Source organism: Juglans microcarpa x Juglans regia, chromosome 6S (assembly GCF_004785595.1).
Source record: "Juglans microcarpa x Juglans regia isolate MS1-56 chromosome 6S, Jm3101_v1.0, whole genome shotgun sequence".
Lineage (NCBI taxonomy): Eukaryota > Viridiplantae > Streptophyta > Magnoliopsida > Fagales > Juglandaceae > Juglans > Juglans microcarpa x Juglans regia.
Window position 1 is genome coordinate 11,659,714 of NC_054605.1, and position 19,869 is coordinate 11,679,582.

The 19,869-nt window shown below is 36.5% G+C and overlaps 3 protein-coding genes across 6 annotated transcripts; 1 reads left to right on the forward strand and 2 right to left on the reverse strand.

The window, feature by feature from the left end:
- Window positions 1-888: 888 nt before the first annotated feature.
- Window positions 889-5,012, forward strand: LOC121237786 (protein DEHYDRATION-INDUCED 19 homolog 6-like). The gene is made up of 5 exons (XM_041134664.1): window positions 889-1,074; window positions 2,406-2,548; window positions 2,822-2,899; window positions 2,994-3,208; window positions 4,464-5,012. Exons 1-5 carry the CDS (start codon window positions 1,005-1,007, stop codon window positions 4,564-4,566), a joined length of 609 nt encoding a protein of 202 aa, XP_040990598.1. The 5' UTR covers window positions 889-1,004; the 3' UTR covers window positions 4,567-5,012.
- Window positions 5,013-6,073: 1,061 nt separating this feature from the next.
- Window positions 6,074-7,921, reverse strand: LOC121236467 (elongation factor Tu, chloroplastic-like). The gene has a single exon (XM_041132895.1). It carries the CDS (start codon window positions 7,771-7,773, stop codon window positions 6,304-6,306), a length of 1,470 nt encoding a protein of 489 aa, XP_040988829.1. The 5' UTR covers window positions 7,774-7,921; the 3' UTR covers window positions 6,074-6,303.
- Window positions 7,922-10,169: 2,248 nt separating this feature from the next.
- Window positions 10,170-13,989, reverse strand: LOC121236468 (probable serine/threonine-protein kinase WNK2). 4 transcript variants are annotated; one of them, XM_041132898.1, is made up of 8 exons: window positions 13,822-13,989; window positions 13,531-13,568; window positions 13,152-13,379; window positions 12,912-13,063; window positions 12,586-12,742; window positions 12,078-12,261; window positions 11,867-12,004; window positions 10,170-11,756 (listed from the first exon to the last, which is right to left on the reverse strand). In XM_041132898.1, the coding sequence occupies exons 5-8, from the start codon at window positions 12,727-12,729 to the stop codon at window positions 10,909-10,911; spliced, it is 1,314 nt and encodes a 437-aa protein (XP_040988832.1). In that variant the 5' UTR covers window positions 12,730-12,742; window positions 12,912-13,063; window positions 13,152-13,379; window positions 13,531-13,568; window positions 13,822-13,989; the 3' UTR covers window positions 10,170-10,908. The 4 variants fall into 4 exon arrangements, with proteins under 4 accessions (XP_040988832.1, XP_040988830.1, XP_040988833.1 ...); XM_041132896.1 differs by having other exon boundaries at window positions 12,840-13,063; XM_041132899.1 differs by having other exon boundaries at window positions 12,840-13,063; window positions 13,152-13,389.
- Between the last annotated feature and the right edge of the window lie 5,880 nt (window positions 13,990-19,869).

Here is a 19,869-nt window from a genome sequence, read left to right on the forward strand (position 1 = left end):
GTAAAGATACAAAGAAATCATAGGAAAATTTCAGATTTTTCTATCAGTAGTCTTTTTTTTTTTTTTTAAATCTGTAATACCCAATAATAATTCAGATTTTTCTGAAATTAGAAGACATGATCAATGTATGATCTTTCTTTATTTTAGTTCGAATCCTTTTTAGGTTTTTCTTTATTATCTTCTACTTTCTCTTCATTTACATCATATTAAGTAAGTAATTTGTTAAAGATCAGGTAAAACCCTTCTTCTGGTATTTTGTTGTATATTAAAAATAGATAAATATGTATTATATTTAGAAAAGTGCTTTAGCTACAAAAGAATTTCATAAATTAACAAACTGACATAACTTGAAGTAGTACGTTATATTATAAAGATATTTTTGTTGTAAAATAGATATGGTATATCCTATTAAGCTATATCAATCTGTAGATTTATTTTGTTAGATCTCTTCATGGTTACATCGCTTTTCATATATTTAATATATTGATAAAAAAAATTTCTACATGAAATTTTATTTATAATTTTATTTTATAATACATATATATAGTGATATATATATATATATATATATGTATGTATAATAGTGATATACGTATATAGTGATATATATATATATATATATATATATAATTTTTCATGCTTTGTTTGGGAACATACTCATCTAAGTGAACCTATTCTCAATTGAGAAGCAAATTCTCTTTTGGTAAAGGAATATTAAATGGCAGAAAGAAATCATATTTTTAGTATAATTATAGATTTTTCTTCCACCAAGTATTATTTTATACCTATCCACGTGTCAACCATCGGTCAACTTTCTTTTTTGTGTGTCACAGAGAGAGAGAGAGAGAGAGAGAGAGAGAGAGAGAGGCTATATGAAGCAAACACCACCACAGGTCCACAGCCACCAAACTGACGAGGACTGTAACGAGGGAAGAAAGGGAAAAGCTCTCTCTGTTCCACCGAAGTCTCTAACTGATACTTCTTACCGGTAAACGCTGAAGGCCATGGACCTTGACTTCAGGTGTTTCTCTGTCAAGCATTTTTCTACTGTCCAAGCTGCGCGCATTGACACTGGTTTATTTCTTTCTTTGATCATTTTTAATGATTTTGCGTATGTTGTGCTTGAAAACGTTTTCGACCTTTGCGTGTTCTGTTTTCTTTTTTCTTGGAAGTGAAAGGTCTTCCTAAGTTTTTGGGTTCAATCTTGTCTGTTGGGTTGCAGAATTTTGTGGATGTTAGCAAAGTTGTACTTTTTACCAAAGCAGTGGCCTACGTGAGAGACTGAGAGTTGTCAGGGACTGAGCTTTGAACATTTTGGATAATTTAATGAGTAAAAATATATATATCTTTAGGTTTTGGGTCATGCATTTAGTGGAAAAAAAAAAAAGGAAAAGAACGGTTTTCTACAGATGCCAAATTTTTTTTCTTTTTTTTTTCTGAAATCCTTCCCGTAAAGAAAGAATCCGATCATATACTTATGGTATTAATTTCAAATATGATTTTAATGAAGAGGTTATGGTTGATTTATCCATCGGTGACCGTTATATGTTTGTGCTTGTAAGGCTACAAGGCTAAATGCATGAGATATTGTTCTCAGATACTAAGGCTAGAAGAATCTCAATCCTTTCTGTTTGTACGTTGTTACAACTTATTTTGTTGGTTTTGCCGAGTGACTATTTAGGACCTTGACTCAGAGGCTTTGATTAATTACGGTGGAAGAAAGTTATATTAGGTTGGAGGCTAGTTATTCCCTTGAATTGAGTAGTATTCCAATTTCCTCAAGGATGAACGCAGTGGAAAGGATCCAAAGTGAAAAGCACGATTGGAGGATCTGAACATGGATTTTTCAACACTTCATGGGTTCGTGGATCAACTGAGAATGACAGTGCTGATGTCGAAGAGCCAAGAAAATCATTAATCTAATCCTAGTATTCTGGTTCCAACATATTTGATATGAGAGCAAAACTCTTTATGTTTTGGAGACAAATAGATTTTATAAGCACAGGGGAGTGAATTGTAGAAGGATAGATAGTTGCTTCTTTACCCCCGCGGGATAGAGTAATAATGTTTAGAGATACTACGCGCATGCAAGGTTTTCCTTGCGATATTAATCAGTTATCAGGAGAGAGATAAGTAGTGCCTACCCCAAGAAAGTCTAGATCATGAAGAATAAGCCAACAGTGTCCGTTCTCGCTATCTCTGTTTTTTTCCTCCATATTCTTTTTCTGTTGATTCGTTTATGTTACTCTTGCACACATTCCTCAACTTATGATTATGATTTTGTGGAATCATGGGCCTTTTTTTCTTTAGATATATTTCTGTAGTTCTCACCACAATGGACATTGGTGCTAGATGGGTTAATATTGTGTCTGACAAACCCTTTTCTTGTCCCCCATCCCAAACAGATAGTCACTTATTATTCGACGATTCAGATGTGGAGGATGATGCAAGAGCTTGTTTTCCATGTCCCTTTTGTTATGTAGACATTGAGTTATCTGTGCTCTGTAGCCATTTGCAAGAAGATCACTGCTTTGGCTTGAAAAATGCAGTAAGTGCTTTTTTTTATCATTATTTTATTATATGTGCACTCAGTCCAATACCTGGTTCAGCCTCCAATTAATGAAGTTGAAGATTGGTATAGTTCCTTGATTCAATGCATGTTATGGTTCATCCTGCTTTTTTTAGAAAAAAAAAGGAAGTAAAGCTGTTCAGCAAAAACAACAACGGGAAGAGTAAACTAAGGGAAAAATGTTTCTGGATATAACAAAATTGTGTGGTTTCATTTAATTTTGTTTTAAATGATTGAGTGTTGGTATCTCAGGTTTGTCCTCTGTGTGCGGCAAATCTTGGGAAAGATGTGATTGGGCATTTTATAGTGCAGCATGCAAGCTCACTAAAGGTATGAAATGTCATGTTATTGTTATAGCATACAATCTCTTTAAAGCATATATCATGCTTTGTATTTACCAGAATATATTTCCTTTGCTTCGCAGCGGAGGAGAAAATCTGAGAAATCTGGCTTCTGGACTGGTAATGCAGCAGTTCTTGGCAAAATTCTTCCGACTGGTGGTCTGGGAAACAAACATGATTCTGCACCTGATCCAGTCCTTGCATTGTTTATCAACAGTAGGCCTTTGTTCGACCCTCAAGGTATCCAGCAAGATGAATGTCTCAGAGATGAAGCCTCTGATGCTTCTGATTTGAAAAGGTACGTTTGCATTAAAACCAAAAATTCCATAAAAGAGAATAAAAATCACAGTAAATTTAGTGCTTGTAGTGACGTGATAGGAAATCTTTTTCAAATGAATAACAAGATGGGAAGCTTATCTTGATGCACTTCCTGGCTTGGAAGGCCGAAATTATAATGGATCTTAAAGCTATTTACAATATATTATGGAACTTTTGTTCTGCTAAGAAATGTGTGAGACATTTATGCAGTGCTAGCTATGTTGCAAAGACTGTGATGTGTATATTGGTTTCATCAATCAGTATGCTTGCTTGCACATGATAACTTCTTGAACTGCCACAACAAGTGGCTTCTCTTGTGAAAGACTTTTAACAGTATCCTGTGTAAACTTTTTCTTTTCAGGTAAAGACCAGGTTCTGTCATAATTACATAATTTCCAAATTAATTTCAGGGTTACAAATTTTTATCTGTTGCGACGGCTATGACCAAGTAGTTTTAGAATCTAGGCTGAGGACGGGGAAGCTAAGGGGAGGGGTGGGGTATCTGAGTCTTGACTACTAATTGTTGAGGACCTCTTGGTAACTCTTTTTTTTTATTATTTTTTGGATTAAATTACCCACTTAACGGAGCTTGGTTTTTAAAATCCATTTCCCCCCCCCCCCCCGGGGCGGATGTTCTGTACATGTGTGTATTTTGGTGCTACATTTAGAAACCAAATAAAGAACTTTGTGCCTGTTTCTTCCTCTGGTGGTAAGCCTTGCTTTAGTAGTTGAAGTTGAAACGTGATTGACAAGTTAGCTTGCTTCAGCAGCTCATATTCACAATCCTTCCTTTTCAATCGTTTCATTTCTCTGTTTGGTGCTTGAATTTACTGTGTTTAGGAAGTAGCGTCTCTATCACTTATGTTGCTTGGAAAATGCAATTTAGTGCCCTTCAGTTGATTGAAGGGTGCAATTGTCCACTTGTTTAAATGAAGTTGTTTTATTGTCCAATCTTCTGCTTCAAGAAGTGGAAAATTAAGGATCTATATTCACGCCTTATTTATCCTTTTCTGTTCTTTCATGATGTTAATGCGGTAGAGTGAACCCATTCTTTTAACTAAAATCTCTTTGTTGAGCAATACATGTGAATAAAACATGCATATCTTGCAGTTTCATTCATATGCTTTTAGGATACAACTTCCAATAACTACCTCTGGAAGTATATACTTATGATTAGTCAAGTATGAGAATACAACCAGATGCTAGGATTTTGCTTATGTTTTTTGCTTTTGCAGCATGGGGCCATCTACGCTAGATGAAGGTTGCGAACAGGATATTGAAGAGAGAAGGCAGAAAGCAGCTTTTGTTCAACAGCTGATCATGTCCACCATTTTCTAAGACCTATCCCATTGTTCTGTGATGCTCATAAGTCGAAGATGCAAATGGGTTGTTTCGCTCATCAATCGCTAACAACTCATTCTCAATCAGCATTGGGTTTTCATCCGGTGCATGATTTTAGGATGCGAAAATAGTTTCTATATTACTAGTATAGAAAATTGGTCTGAAATGGCCACAACTAATATAGCACTACTACATCTTCATCTAAGGCAGTGTGATGGTAAAGCTTGGTCTGAAGTATCAATCTGTCTATGTACTAAAGGGTAGAAGCAAATGTTTCCAGTTATAAAGCTGATGAAATGTAATGCCAGGCCAAAATTTCACAAACAATGGGATTTTATTTTCTGTACAAAATGATTAGCTATATACTTTGCCAAAGGATTAGAAGAGGAGCATTAGTGGTTAAACATTCGATGAAATGTAATGACTTGTTAGAGATTTGTCGTGGTTATATATGTTTGATTGTGACAAAAGTTTGCACTTTTGGCGTTGCCTCCATCTATAAACATGTTGTTGTTGACCTAAAGATTCCAAAACATCGACATGCTTATTTCTTGCAAATATGAGGCACTCCTGGAGTATTTTTTGCACTACTCTTTAGAAAGAGCATGGGATTTTTAGACCAGCTAAAACTTTGAGATAAATTGATGACTTCTAAGTGCCACTTAGATTTTCTTTACATTAGAAAAAAAAAATTTAGTGCCATATTAAATTATGTCCATAAAGAAGAAAATGACAAGGCCGACAACATTATTACTGGAATGAAGACGACGACGACGACAACGTCGACATTATTACCGGAAAGAAAGAGAAGAAAATGAGCAATAAAGGAGGCAGGCACTGCTATAATATCAAATTGCAGCTTCCAAAACCAAGTCCAAGCAAAAATTGCAGAGCCTTTAAGAGAGGCTTCTTTTCTCTAGAGGGCTCAATGGAAAAGTACAAGTTCTATTATTTTCAATCAATATCAAAAGGTAGCAAAAGCAACAAGTCATTTTGTGTCCCCTTGATCAAGGTTGGAAATCAACCACAAGAGTCGAGAAGATTGGCACTAAGCATCCTGGCTATCAAAAAGCAAATTCTGAAATTATGCTACAGATTTGTTGTATTTGCATCCCGCCCAGTTCAATACAAATGCAGGTAAAATAAACTATACTGGAGACATCATTATACAACAAGCCACATATCATTGGTACATCCAAGCTACAATTTGAGCTCCCATTTACCTTATGCATTTGATAGTTCAGATAGTACAGCAAGAACTAGTATGATCCAGCAAGGCAGCAACATGACATAGACATTATTAGGGGAGCCTTTAAACTGTCATGTTTTGTTTCATAAGCATAGAAATTTTTTTTGATAATTTATCTTATATTTTCTATTCTTTTTTTATAAGCATAGAAAATACGGAAAAAAACATAACAGCTTGCTTAGGGGAGAAATGCCAAAACATCTCATATTTCCACAGAAGCAATTGTAAAAAATTCACCTTCGATAGCTCACAGGATGAAGAAGAAGAAGAGAAAAAGTAACATTAAAATCATCACAAAAATATTACGAAACTAGCTAGGCATCAATCAAAAGAAGTACAAACCTACAAATATATGACATTGGATAGATCAAAGTTCTGTAAAACAGCAAAACTAATTGCATGAATTTGAGGATAGGATGTCATTCTGGCACCACTCAAAAAATGCAAATAGAATTTCCTATCAAGAATGCCAAAGCTTATTAGTATCACTCAATGATGGACTGAATAACACCAGCACCAACAGTCTTTCCTCCTTCTCTGATAGCAAACCTCATTCCTTGTTCACAAGCCACAGGCATAATGAGTTCCACAACCATCTTCACACGATCGCCAGGCATGACCATCTTAGACTCCTCATCCTTATCATTCATGATCGAAGTCACCTTGCCAGTCACATCCGTAGTTCTCATGTAAAACTGTGGCCTATAACCAGCAAAAAAGGGTGAATGCCTACCACCCTCTTCCTTCTTCAACACATACACAATGGCAAGAAACTTGGTATGTGGGGTAATGGAGCCGGGCTTAGCCAAAACCATCCCTCTCTGTATATCAGCCTTCTGAACACCTCTAAGCAGCAACCCCACATTATCCCCAGCCAAAGCCTCATCAAGAATCTTCTGAAACATTTCCACACCAGTTACAGTAGTATTCCTTGTGTCCCTCAAACCCACAATATCCACAGTTTCTCCAACCTTAACCGTACCCCTCTCGACACGGCCGGTGGCCACAGTTCCACGACCGGTAATCGAAAACACATCTTCAACAGCAAGCAAAAATGGTAGATCCGTTTGCCTTTGTGGGATTGGTATGTAACTATCCACCGAATCCATTAGTTCATAAATCTTATCGACCCATTGGTTGTCGCCGCGTTTAAGACTAGGATTGGCCATTAAAGCCTCCAAAGCTAACAAAGCCGAACCAGAAATAATAGGCACATCATCACCGGGGAATTCATAAGAGGAAAGCAACTCACGCACCTCCAATTCCACGAGCTGCAAGAGCTCCTCATCGTCGACCTGGTCCTGTTTGTTCAAGAACACGACCATGTTCGGCACACCCACTTGCTTGGCCAACAGTATGTGCTCCTTGGTCTGTGGCATTGGGCCGTCGGCGCCGGAAACAACGAGAATTGCGCCGTCCATCTGGGCGGCACCGGTGATCATGTTCTTGACGTAATCGGCGTGGCCGGGGCAATCCACGTGGGCGTAGTGGCGGTTCTCGGTCTCGTACTCGACGGTGGCAGTGTTGATAGTGATTCCACGAGCCCGTTCTTCTGGTGCGGCGTCAATCTCGTCGTACTTCTTGGGAGCACTGCCGCCGAGGGAGGCCAAGGCCATGGTGAGCGCCGCGGTGAGAGTGGTCTTGCCGTGGTCGACGTGGCCAATGGTTCCGATGTTGACGTGGGGCTTCTTGCGCTCGAATTTACCCCGGGCGGCTCGGACGGTGAAAGCGCGGCGGTGATGTGTGGCGGTGGAGGAAGGAGTCAGGTGGAGGATGGTAGAGGGGTTGAGGAAAGAGGAGGAAAGTTGGGAAACGGTGGTGGGTTTGCTTAGTTTGGAAGTGGATTTGGGGTAGAATGTAAGGGAAGAAGTGGTCGGGGTGGGCGGTGTGGCACATGGGTATGTGAGTTTCGAGGAAGCGGAGGCTGCTGCGGCTGTTGCAGAGGAAATAGCCATGGCGGATACGGGCAACAGGATGGGAGGAGGAAGAGAGGAATTAGAGAGTGAAGAAGAATGGGAGTGAAGGAGAGTTATCTATTGGAAGACAAAATGAGAGCCTCATATCATACAAAGCTGAGGGTGGGGGAAGGGGTTTATCCGGTTCCGGCCCTGTTTTGAGCGGTGGGTCACTTGCTGTAATATGAATTTTCTGTGCCATATGTGTTAGATGCTGCCACGCGTATCTCTAAGAGGGAAGGGTGAAATTATGAGAAAAAATACTTCTAATCATAAATTATACAATTGTCGAGTAATCATTTTAAAAAAAATAAATAAAATATAATATTCACATGAAAAAAAAAAATTTTAATAGTAAACTATACTATTTTTTAAAGCGATTACGCAGAAATTTACGTACTTCACAGTTGTATATAAAATTATTTTAAAATTATTGGACACGGCGGATAAATATTTTAATTAGAGAAATGATTCTATTATGAAAAAGTGTTAAAAAATTTTATTTTTCTATGTTGGATATGCATTTTTATAAAAAGTTTATACGAGACTCGCCTATTTAAAACTTATATCTAACATAAAAAGTATAGTAATCTATATCTATTAGATCTAAAACATGGAATATGGATGCCTGAGCATGGCAAGTGTTCATGGTAACCACAATTGCATGTTGTCCGTGCAAATAATGGTCAATAGACACTTGGGGCTCGTATTCAATTTCAAAGGGTTTGTGGTCTAAAGGGCAAGGGTCAAATGGGTGTTTGTGATTCATAAAAAATGGGTTTGTGGTTCATAGGAACTGAATTGAGTGAGATGATTATGTCTCAGGGTAGCACACGAATACAGTCTGTGCTCCACATCTTTTGACTCAGCTACTCAGATTGCTTTAAGAAAGGAGGTTTCCAAATCCACCTTAGAATAAATTCATCAATACTCTAAACACACATCCATAGATATCTCATCCATCTAGATGTAATTACTAATTGTTTCTACATAATATAAACTTTTCCGATGTAATTTCAAATAATCACAGTTGCTAAGCTCTTGCAAACCTTTTTTTAATGTTGAGGAACTTTGAAAATCATAAAAATGCATTATAAATTTAAGAGAAATGTTATATATCAGCTACTATTCACTCTTACACCCAACACCTATAACTTTTTTATAAGGTGTGAGAGTGTAAGGCAATGAATAGTAACTAGAGAGAACTTTTTTTCTAAATTTAATAGTTCAGTAACACGCCCACGAATCATATTAATCAACTTTTCGTTGATAACAAGCGAACTCTAGAAATTATTTGCACCTAAGAATTTGAATCTTAGACTGGAAAACATACCTCCAAGAACAAAATTGAGTCAATCCTTCAGGGATTGCCTCTGCAAACATTTCCTTTTAGGTAAACAAAAAAATATTAGCTTTGTTTTCATATTTCAAGAGTAGAGACTAGAACTTTCTTACAAAAGTGACCTTTCGTGCCAATTGCGAGTCTCAAATATACGAGGTCAAAATCTTATGACATTGGGCTCCTTTAATGGGGAGTACCTGGGGCTCACATGCTACTTTGAATGCCATATTAGGCATGCACGCCCATCAAATTTTGTCAGCACTTCCTTATTTTTAGATTAGGGACTTGGATTCTAATGGTGTGGCCAAATGTTGCTCAGAGATGTGGAAAAGCTGTAGATCGATGATTTCCACCATGGGAGGTAAGAAAAGAGGAGAATTCTACGAAAATGACTTCTAAGCCTTGGGCGGAGGAGGAGGAAGGGAGAGGAGTGGAGGGAGGAGCCAAAGCTCCTTCATCCCCTAAGATCTGCATCTTATGTGAGGGGGTTGCCCCAAATGTACAAGCATTGCGTGAGCCTTTTGTAAACAAGTAGACCCAAGAAAAAGTAAGTTTTTCACACTTTTATGGTGGGATCTATTTTTTTATTAAAAAAAAACCTGCTATTTGAGACTTGCATATATCATTATCCTTTTCTTTTTGATAAGTAAAGGGGTAGGATGTATCATTCTAAGACCAGTTGTATTTATAGTGCTATAATAGGAGACAATCCATTTTTCAGCTTTCTCTGCTTTGTAGTACATATTTCACAATTTCTAGGACCATTTTGCAGATGAGAAACTAATATATGAAAAAAAGGGTCAATATGTTTGGTTGACAATCAATCGATTGCCTGATATCTGAAGAGGAGTCAAAAGGGAACTAAAACCATATTTGTCTCCGTAATTCCACTAAACCTCAATTTAAATCCTTGGAATTTTGAGGAAAGAGAAGAAGTTATTCTGAATACAAACTCATCTCAATTTTGAACACCATGAATCCTTGATATAGCCATCCCACAATACTGGATACATATACATACAAGCACGCCAAACGCTGACATGATCTCTTGTCATAAGAAAGATACATTCACAATTGATAAGCAAATAAGGGGCCACACATTCCCATAACCTTACTTTGACACTGCAATGAATCATGAACAAGAAACCCAAAACGTTTGTATGACTAAATGCCTAAACAGACGGCATTCTGAAATCTGAAGCAATCAGACTAATAAAATCGAAACAAAATGAATCGTATATGCAAGTATAAAACCTGTAAATTACTGATTAGTCGTATCAAACTAAAGGTAGAATGAATGAATGATGAGTAGATTTCTTTAAGCATATGCAGACTTATAGTATACAGATATAGGGCTTATCTGAGCTGCTCACCTCAGCAGGATCACCTAATGTGAGTGAAAAGGAAATTGTGCTGGATCAATCCCTTGAGCTCAGCCCATCCTGAGTTACTCTAGAAAGTACAATTCTTCAACATGCATGACTATCATACAGCACCAGCACCGATATTTCTGTTTGGCATTCTCCTTAAATACAGGCAAAATCTCTGTTAAAGATGCATACAGTAGCATGATTTACATCTCTGTAGTCATGCTCCCCACCTTAATCGTGTGAAAAGTCTTTGAGCTTCACAGAATATAGCACAAGCATGCGAAACATAATTGAGCTTTACAGACTATATTCAGCCCTTCCAAGATGAGTAGATAAGTTTCCCTTTCTGGGAAAAATTAGTGGATTAGAAAAATTACCAACGTATGGGAAGTTGGAGAAGTGAGGCAACACCACTTCCAATTTTTATAGGGCCTCAGTGTGCATTTTATAGTCAGAACTGTTCTGCTTACAGTTACTTAAGACCTTTTGATAGATATCTGGAGGAAGTCCCTTTAAAAGTTCTGCTATGGCGAGTTCATGCTTCCTCTTTAATTCATTTAGCTCATCTTGCTGCTGATTTAGCAGATTCTCAAGTTTCCCGGAAAGTATCTTGACAGCTTCTGATTCAAAATAGTTTTCTTCAAGGGGATAGCCTCCATTGCTAGAATGCGAATCTGCATCTTCACTGGTTTTCTTGCCAAATTGCACGTCAACAAGTAAATTAGGTGTGGTCTCTTCGCTATTACCATCATCATCAGAAACAAACTCGTTCTCAGGTTGTTCAAGTATAGCACCAAAATAAGGATTATCCAGGTCTTCATCGTGACCAGGAGATTTTTCATTATCTCCAGTCAAGCTAGCCCCACCAGCAACTGAATCAACCTGAGAAGGCAAGTTTAAAGGGCTAGACTGTACCGGTGAGGTTCCACCAGGTGCCTTGGGCGAATCAGACCAATACTTATGACCCGAAGGCAATCTTTCCAGTGCAAAACCACTAGAAGGGGTAGTAGGCTCATTCATGAGGGGAGAAGCATCATCCTTGGCTTCAGAGGTACAGCTATCAGGACTTGCACCTTCTCCACCATAACTATCTCCAAAGAGTGCTCTTGCTGTCCAATCTGGAATGTGTGACCGGATTTCTGAGTCAATCATTTCAGCGATTGCTGAAACATCTTGATCCGTTAGGTCCAACTCCTCGACCATTTCACTAGCAACAGAAATTGCAGTGTCTGCCTCAATATCAAATGGGAAGTGGATATTGCGATAAAGACCTAGTCCAATGTGGAAAATTTCCAATTTAACCCAGTAAATGTTAACGAAAATATCTGTCTTTGGTTAAAATCTGAAAAATTAAAAGAGAAACAAAGAGAGGATAGACAACCTGAGGAGTCTGCTATTCGTAGTTTCAGAAATATCGTGTTACCATCTTTCCGTTGACCTTGAACTGTGAAATCTCTACTTGTCTCAACAGATGGATCCTTAGCACTTTTACCAATATCGAGGTGATCATGACTGCCTTCTGTCTTCATCATGTCAAATGTGAGGACACAAGCATAAGGGTTCTGATCTCTGTACAAAATACTGAAACTTACCTGAATGATGGGTTTTGGGACGTAGAGAACAACCTAAACTTCCACGATCCTCATCTGATTGCAAAAAAGGATCCATTAAAAGTTCCTCAGCAGACAAGCGTTCAGATACTTTTGCAATACATTTTTCTATAAATGCTTTAACTGCAGGGTCTGTGACTTTTGCCAATGATGCTGGCTTTATTCCCTACAAAGGAAAAGAAATGATATGAAAATCTAGACACCAAAGGTGAAGTTAACTGCTTTTCTTGCAAAGGAATTTGACAACCCAGGAACCAGGATTTAGAATTAAAGGTAAAGCTTAGAGGTTTTCTTGCTATTAAGACCTTTTACAAGTCTTTGATTACAAAATTTCACAAGCATTTTCGGGCCAAAAATAAAAGAATCCAAATTTCAGAATGCACTGAGAATATTTGACACGACGACCCTGATTGCAACCTTTTCTTGTATATTTGAAAGAAATTACAAGGGCAAAATAATTGAAAGGAGCCAAAGATTGTTAAGGACATACCGATGTCACTTTCTTATATATTTGAGCCGCATTGGCACATTCAACATATGGGTACTCAAAGGTCACTAATTCAATCAAGCACATGCCAAAGGCATAAATGTCTACAAGCTCATTGTATCCCTCCTCATAAAGCTCCGGTGCCATGAACTCTGGGTACCTGAAGTAACAATAACAATAACATTGGCCCCAGCAACAAAGTTCACATTATAAATCTAATCCCAAGAGGGAAAGATTAAAGATAATACTAGCCTCACCAATGACACTATGAGCTGAACGAGCCTGGCGAAGAATTGCAGCCAGGCCTAAGTCACCAATTTTCACCTCACCTTGATTCCCATTGACAAATATGTTATCACACTTCAAATCTCGATGAATAACAGGTGGGTCATGACTATGAAGATAAAGAAGGCCCTCTAAGATCTGCCGGGACCATTTCTTCAACGCTCTTAAATCAACATGTTTATGTTTCTTCCTGTATCTACATAAAATCCATTGACAAAACCTTTCACAAAAGCAAAATAAAAATGAAACCAGATGGTAATTGCCGAGCAAATATAGAAACTTACTGCCGTAATGTTCCAGAGGTGAAAATCTCTGTAATGAAGTTAATACTCTCATTTTTTGTGTCGATCCAGGAATTGTAAAACTTAATTATGTTCTTGTGCTTTAAAGTCTTGAGTAAATGAACTTCTGAATATAGTCGCTCCAAGTCTTCGGAGTTTTGTAATAGGTCTGCTACCTTAACCTGATTCCAAGCTACTTCAATTCCCTCCAACTCATCAAATGCTCGATATCTGAAGTTCCCTCAGTTTGATCAAGGAAAAACAGATATTGCACCTATCGTTCCAGTCTCAAAAGCATATTATTTACAGTGCACCTAATTGCATTTTGTTTTCTTTAATAGTTGAAATTCTAATTAACATAGCAGATGCAACAAAAGGATACACTTTCTTGAAAGCACCTTTTCCTAACACCTCTTTATACTGCAAAGCCACCATTAAATTTAAACAAAACAAAACCCATAAATAAACATAGCAATATATATCAACCCAAGCTTCATTGGTGATCAAACAATCACCACAAAAAAGAAGAAGAAGCATTGACTAATTTTCCTAACCCAGAAAAAGAGGAACGAAGCAGCTATAATCAGAATTTGAAAAAGTTGCATAAAAACCAAATTATAAGCAGAACTGAAAATTTTGGATAGAAAGTAGATAATTTTGTCGTTAAACTGACCCGACCGTATCGACCAGTGGGATCAACCTCAATGAACTCGGTGTCGGAATTGTCCAGGTCTAGTACGGACGACAAGTCCTGTGGCATTTCTCGTTTCCAATCAAAGCACAAGCGAAACCGAGTTCCCTGCAATATCTCAGTACCTCAGATCAAATTAAAACAAAAAAAATAAAATAAAATAAAAAATAAAATAAAATAAAACGAAAAAAGAAACCTCAAAACAAAATTCCAAACCAGCGTAAGGGAAACGGATTCGGAAATTCCGAATAATACCCAGAAACCAACAAAGGCTCGTCAAGGGTCCTGAAAATAAATCCGAAGAAGAAGAGGCTCGAGAGAGAGAAAAATTTGGTTAAAGCGAATCGGCTTTAATGGCTGGCCGAATCAGCCACCTCCATGTGAGCATATCTCACTATTATTACCGTCTTTGTTTGGTTCTTTTATTAATGTTTACGATATGATATTGGAGTGCTGCTTTTTCTGCGGGACATATCACAGACGTACAGAACCCATCCCATTTTGTCGGTGCCCTGTTTTTAAAAAACTTATTTCCAAAATCTCTTTTTATGTTTTTTTTTTTTTTTTAATTTACTCAACTTATTTTCTCAAAAGATATAAATTTTAATAAACTTCCGTGAAGATTATGATAAAAAAAAAATTAATAATTTTATTATAAATCAACAACTATTCACATCACATACCTCATATTTATAATTTTTTTATAAGATATATATATATTTTTTATAAGATGTAGAATATAAAATGATAAATAATAATTGATACGAGGAGTTTTTAAAAAAATAATTATTAGGATTTTGTAACAGCATTATTTCTAAAAGTACATGAATTAAATTTTGGAGGAATTAAGGAACTCATCCAATCTCCTAAAATTAGATTTCTAGTTAAGTTTTGGTAAAAATTATTGTAACAGTCACCCAAATCTATTTCGGGTGTTTTTTTTTTTTTTTTTTTAAATAGTTGGTGTGACAGCTCAATTAAATGAATTTTATCTTCTTTTTGTTTTTTAATGTTCTATTTGTAATGCATGTAATTTTCAAAGTGAAATTAATTTTCGATACGAATTTAGCACACACTCAATATTAAATTAATGTTTGAGCAATATTATATATAGTTTTAAAGTGTTGAGACCTTACGCACTCTCTTTAAAAAAAAGTGAGATCGACCATTAAAAAAATAATTTTTCTATATAAGTTTCAAATTTATCATTTTTTTTAAATGGACTATAAAGAACTTACATATTTTTTTTAAAAAAAAAAAAAAGTGATATCGATCATTAAAAAAATAATTTTTTTATGTAAATTTCAGATTTATCTTTTTTTCAAAAGAATTATACAAAATTTACAGGTTGTAAGGCCGCAAATATTAATAGGTTGAGAATTCAACGCGTTTAATTAAATGGGCTAATTTAAAGTTGAAAATTTATGATAATATTGGATATTTAAAATAAAATTGAAAATTTTTGTGACAACTTGTGAAACCAACATGAAATTAATGGATCGAACTGATTCAGTTAAATAAATCATCTGGTTTGATAAAAATCTATTTAACAATTTTTATTTATCTCTTAACTATATCTGCAGATAATATTTATGATAATAAATTTAATAATGTTCTCCTGATCTTATTATTTTTAAATACAAATTTTTTATGCCATATTAAGAATAGTTTTTTTTTTTTTTTTTTTTCCCTCTGAGATAGTATTAACTTAATAAAACTACAAATCAATCAAATAAGTTAATTAAAGCAAGAATAAGATAAAAATCTAGGGAATGAGATGAATTTTTTTGAAGAGTTCTTCGATTTGCAAATCGATATAGAGAACACATCATTCACGTTGATGGCCTGTTAATACTTGATTTGCCAGATAATTGAATTTTAAATCTCTTGCAAATCAAATTGTATCTTGTCAGTGTTTTTCACAATGACTTGCCAATATAAATCTTTTTTTAAAAAAATTAATTATTATTATTATTATTATTATTATTATTTAAAAAGAATAAATGGGAAGTGAATGCTCTCATCTTACCGTATGATCTAGTATAGTAGTAATGATTTTTTTCATCCTAGATTTTGTTATTCCTAGTCAAACTTATTAGATGACATATTTTAAGTGTCTCTGCTCTCAAGTGGTTGATTTATGAAAACACTTAAAATGGATTATATCAACAAGTGTGATTAGAGATTAAGATAATGACTAGCATTACTTTTAGAGAGAAACAAGCTAATATTTACGTTTTGTTTGTTTTTATAAATCCTCTTAACTCATTTCATCTCATATAATCATTATAATTTTTTTAAATTTTCACATAAAATAAAATAAACAATTTAACTTTTTCAAATCCTAAAATAAAAATAATATTAAAAAAATATATTCTAAAAATATTTTATTCAACTTTTTAACTTTAATCTCAATTCATCTCATCTTATCTCATCTATAAAAACAAACGAGGCTAATATAGTAATGTTAGTTACAAACTCCAAGTGTACAAGTACTCTCACGCAAGCATTTTATTATAAAAAAAATAAAAAAAAATAAAAAAAAAAGAAAAGAAAAGAAAGTGGGCCCCACAAAAGACGAGTGAATTTTTTGTACTTTTTCAAAGTGAATCCAATTTTTTTATAAAAAATCTGTAAAATTTGTACATTTTAAGCTTTTATATATCATTATTCTATTTAAGAAAAAATCTATTTAACATTGTAGAATAACATCATGTGTCTATATTTATCTCAATTGTAAAAAGAAAAAAAAATGCTTAGATTAAAAAGATCGTTCAAAGTCTCAATAGTATCCAACAACCTCAACATTTTAGAAAGATGCTCAACTTAACCCGACAGGAAAGATAGATTAGCAAAATGACAGAAAACTAAAGATTACCAAAGCAAGCTAAGACCATTTTTCTGGGAAACACATGTTGGGTTGGGTATGCCACTATCTTCAAACTGCTATTGCTTTTCAAATGCCTTCATTTCCTCGGTTTCTTCTGTCTATTCAGTGTCACAGTCCATGAATAGAATAACATAGGCGATGGGCTTGAGCCAATTTATCTTTATTTACTTTAATGCTATATGTTATTTAGACTACAATAGAGTTAATGGACCTTGGACCTTAGTTTGATTTTCTTATATGCTTTTAGTATGTTAGTCTGGGCCCATGTAGGGATCATTTCCTTTATGTAAGAGATAAGGGCTCTAGGATTGATTATTCAGAATCATTAATGAAAATCTTTTTCTATTCTCTTTTCTCTCTTTCTCTTGGAGGTTAGGTCAACCTCAAATCTGATCATTTTCTTTATATTTTCTCTCATATTTTCTAATTATTCAAATACTAGCTATCAAGTGTGTTACAAGTAATATCCAGAGCCCGTCTTTCCTTAACATTGGCTTTATCGATCGATGAAAATGAAAATATTATCTCATCTTTGCTCAATATCAAAGAGCTACTGGAACAAAAGTTTCAACGCCTTGACGTTCTCCATCAACATTTGAAGGATTTTCGTGAGAGCCACAACAAAATACACCATGTATTTCAACAATCTCTGGACGAATTTGCTAACAACTTTGAGAATTTAAGCTATTTGGAGCAGGTTGGTACGATGCAGGAGAAAGAAGACGAAGAACAAGCAACAAAAAATTCCTTGTCCGGGGGCATCTTTGAACAAAGCTACCTCTCTCAGATCCCGGTTAGTGACGATCCCTCTACTAATCACCACCATATGCCTCATTTGTGATCCGAAACAACCCAAGTAATAGGCAAACGACATTGCCTCTAGGCCCTCCAAACCAAACATTCAATAGAGGTTGATGCTAGACAAATTTTAAGATACCGAAAATTCAAAGCAAAAGCAAAAATGGGAATCAATGAAGAATTTCTGGACGACAAGGTCAAGTGGATGAGAGATCTGTTCTCGAAATTCTCCTTCACCACCATTTGGAAAATTCAAGCCCAAGCTTCAAGCTCAGATTCTCAGATTTGGAATTTTGACCCTGGAGGAGTCACCACCATTTGTTTATTCACAAGCTCCCAACTACGGAAAAGCAACCATTCTGCATAAACGATAATACCAGCACGATCATTATATTTCATTCGCAAGTCCAATCCCAGTTCTATTTAGTTCGAAACAAGGTCGGCGTCCACGACGCCCACTTTTGCTTCACCTCGGTTCGGAGTGAAGCCATCTGAGGAAGCTTCTTTCAGCAATGATGACAGCAAGAGCTTCGAATTAGAGCACGGGGCCTATAGTCATCTTCGCTTGGTGATATTTGACTACAATGGATTTGCTCTGATTGCGATGGTGGGAAAGAACTGCTTCGCCATTGCAAGCGACTATAGACTCGGAGTTCAGCTGCAGACCATCGCCACCGATTCCCAAAGGATTTATAAAATTAATGATCATTTATTCCTTGGTCTCTATGGACTCGCCACGGACGCTCAGACTATGTATCAACAACTGATGTTTCGGAACAAGCAATATCAGCTTCGTGAAGGGAGAAACATGAAGCCTGAAACTTTTGCAAGCATGATCTCTGCTCTTCTTGATGAGAGAAGTGGCTCGATAGCGAAGCAGAAGGCCCATAACAAAGGAGCTGCTAAGGGCGTCACTGACGCCTTGGTTTTCACAGCAGTCAAACCGCCCCTACTGGTGGAGGCTACCAAGGCGAGCAACGCCATTCAGTTCTTCAAGGCTGCACTACAGTTGCCGAAGAATCTCTTGGAGCTCCAGCCTTTAGTGTTTAAGAGTCGAGGTGAGTGGGCTTCCCTTATTACCGGTTCTGAGGAAGGGATATGTGCTTGGGTTGTTGCAAACAGTGCCCTTGGAACTCTTGGAGGTTTTTCTCTACAGACAACTAGGATTATTGAACCAGAGGCATGGGCTCTTGATGAAAAAGATCCATTCATGCGGCCAGAAGGTGAAGAAACCACCATGTCGGGCTTCTCATTCGGTGGAATAGATATGTGGGGTTACACTTCAATGGGCGGCGCTGTGAGATTAGCCAGAGGAACTGTTGCCTGGGAGTTGTTTGATGAAAGGCATGAAGGGACCCTAGTTGATGAAGCTAGAGTTCTTTGTGCGACGATGATAGCTTCGAATCTAAGTGATAAGAACAAAAACCCGATTCAGAGGGTGGACCACAACAAGGTTGAAGCTCTTACTGGGCCAGAGAACGCACACGTCATACCCGCAACAATCACATATATTCAGATTTGAAGCTTAACATGGCCTGGAGTTCTTACTTCAATGGGCAATGCTGTGGATTGGAGGAGCAGCATCATTCAAAGTCTAGTTACATCAATTTCCTATAAAAGACGGTGCTCCCAAACATCGAAAGAGGAACATGAGACTCTGAGTTATGAAGAATTACAGTCTCTGGATGATTTTGAATTGGCAAATGTCGTGATATTTGGTATGGTTGAGGTATATAAAGTCCTTTCTACCTTGCTTGTAATCTGTGGTGGAAAAATATTCATGGGTTTGCAAGTGTTAGTAGATACAAATCTTGCTCCTCAACTGCTTGATTTTTTGCCACTTAGAGGTGTTTTTTGGCCCTTTGATAGAGGGAGGGAAATAACTTCCACAGAAATGAATTGTGATGGCCTGGACGTTATTAAGATTCAGATGAACCCCTCATATGATGTGCAAGTGGCAGCACCTTGTGATTATTTAGCATTCACTCCTTTGCTACCCGATATTACATATAGTACAAAGTGTCATTTTGCTATTGTTGGTGGTGGTCCAACTAGCCTGGGGTTTTCTACAGAGCTTCATGGGAAGTTTGTTTCAGTTCACCTTGAAAATATGGGCACTGATGAGCATTCACTCAAAGTCTTCGCATTCTTTGAAAAGGGGAACAACAGAACCTCCAAAAGCAGTATAGGGGTTTGCAAACTTGATGGGTTGCTTAATTATCAAGCATTTGCTGTTGCTTGGGTAACTTACCAAGATGTCTCACTTGTCTGGCTAGATCAATATCTACTGGGGTATACAACAGCACACATTGATAGGGTTATTATTGTGAAACGTGAAGTGG

Bases quoted from the DNA above. Each gene is read 5' to 3' on its own strand.
- LOC121236468 (XM_041132898.1), bottom strand. From the start codon at position 12,729: ATGGCACCGGAGCTTTATGAGGAGGGATACAATGAGCTTGTAGACATT. The intron at 12,005-12,077 runs GTAAGTTTCAGT...TGATGAAGACAG, and splicing joins TCCCAAAACCCATCATTCAG to AAGGCAGTCATGATCACCTC. The intron at 11,757-11,866 runs GTTGTCTATCCT...ACATTGGACTAG, and splicing joins ACGAATAGCAGACTCCTCAG to GTCTTTATCGCAATATCCAC.
- LOC121237786 (XM_041134664.1), top strand. From the start codon at position 1,005: ATGGACCTTGACTTCAGGTGTTTCTCTGTCAAGCATTTTTCTACTGTC. The intron at 1,075-2,405 runs GTTTATTTCTTT...CATCCCAAACAG, and splicing joins AGCTGCGCGCATTGACACTG to ATAGTCACTTATTATTCGAC. The intron at 2,549-2,821 runs GTAAGTGCTTTT...TTGGTATCTCAG, and splicing joins GCTTTGGCTTGAAAAATGCA to GTTTGTCCTCTGTGTGCGGC.
- LOC121236467 (XM_041132895.1), bottom strand. From the start codon at position 7,773: ATGGCTATTTCCTCTGCAACAGCCGCAGCAGCCTCCGCTTCCTCGAAA.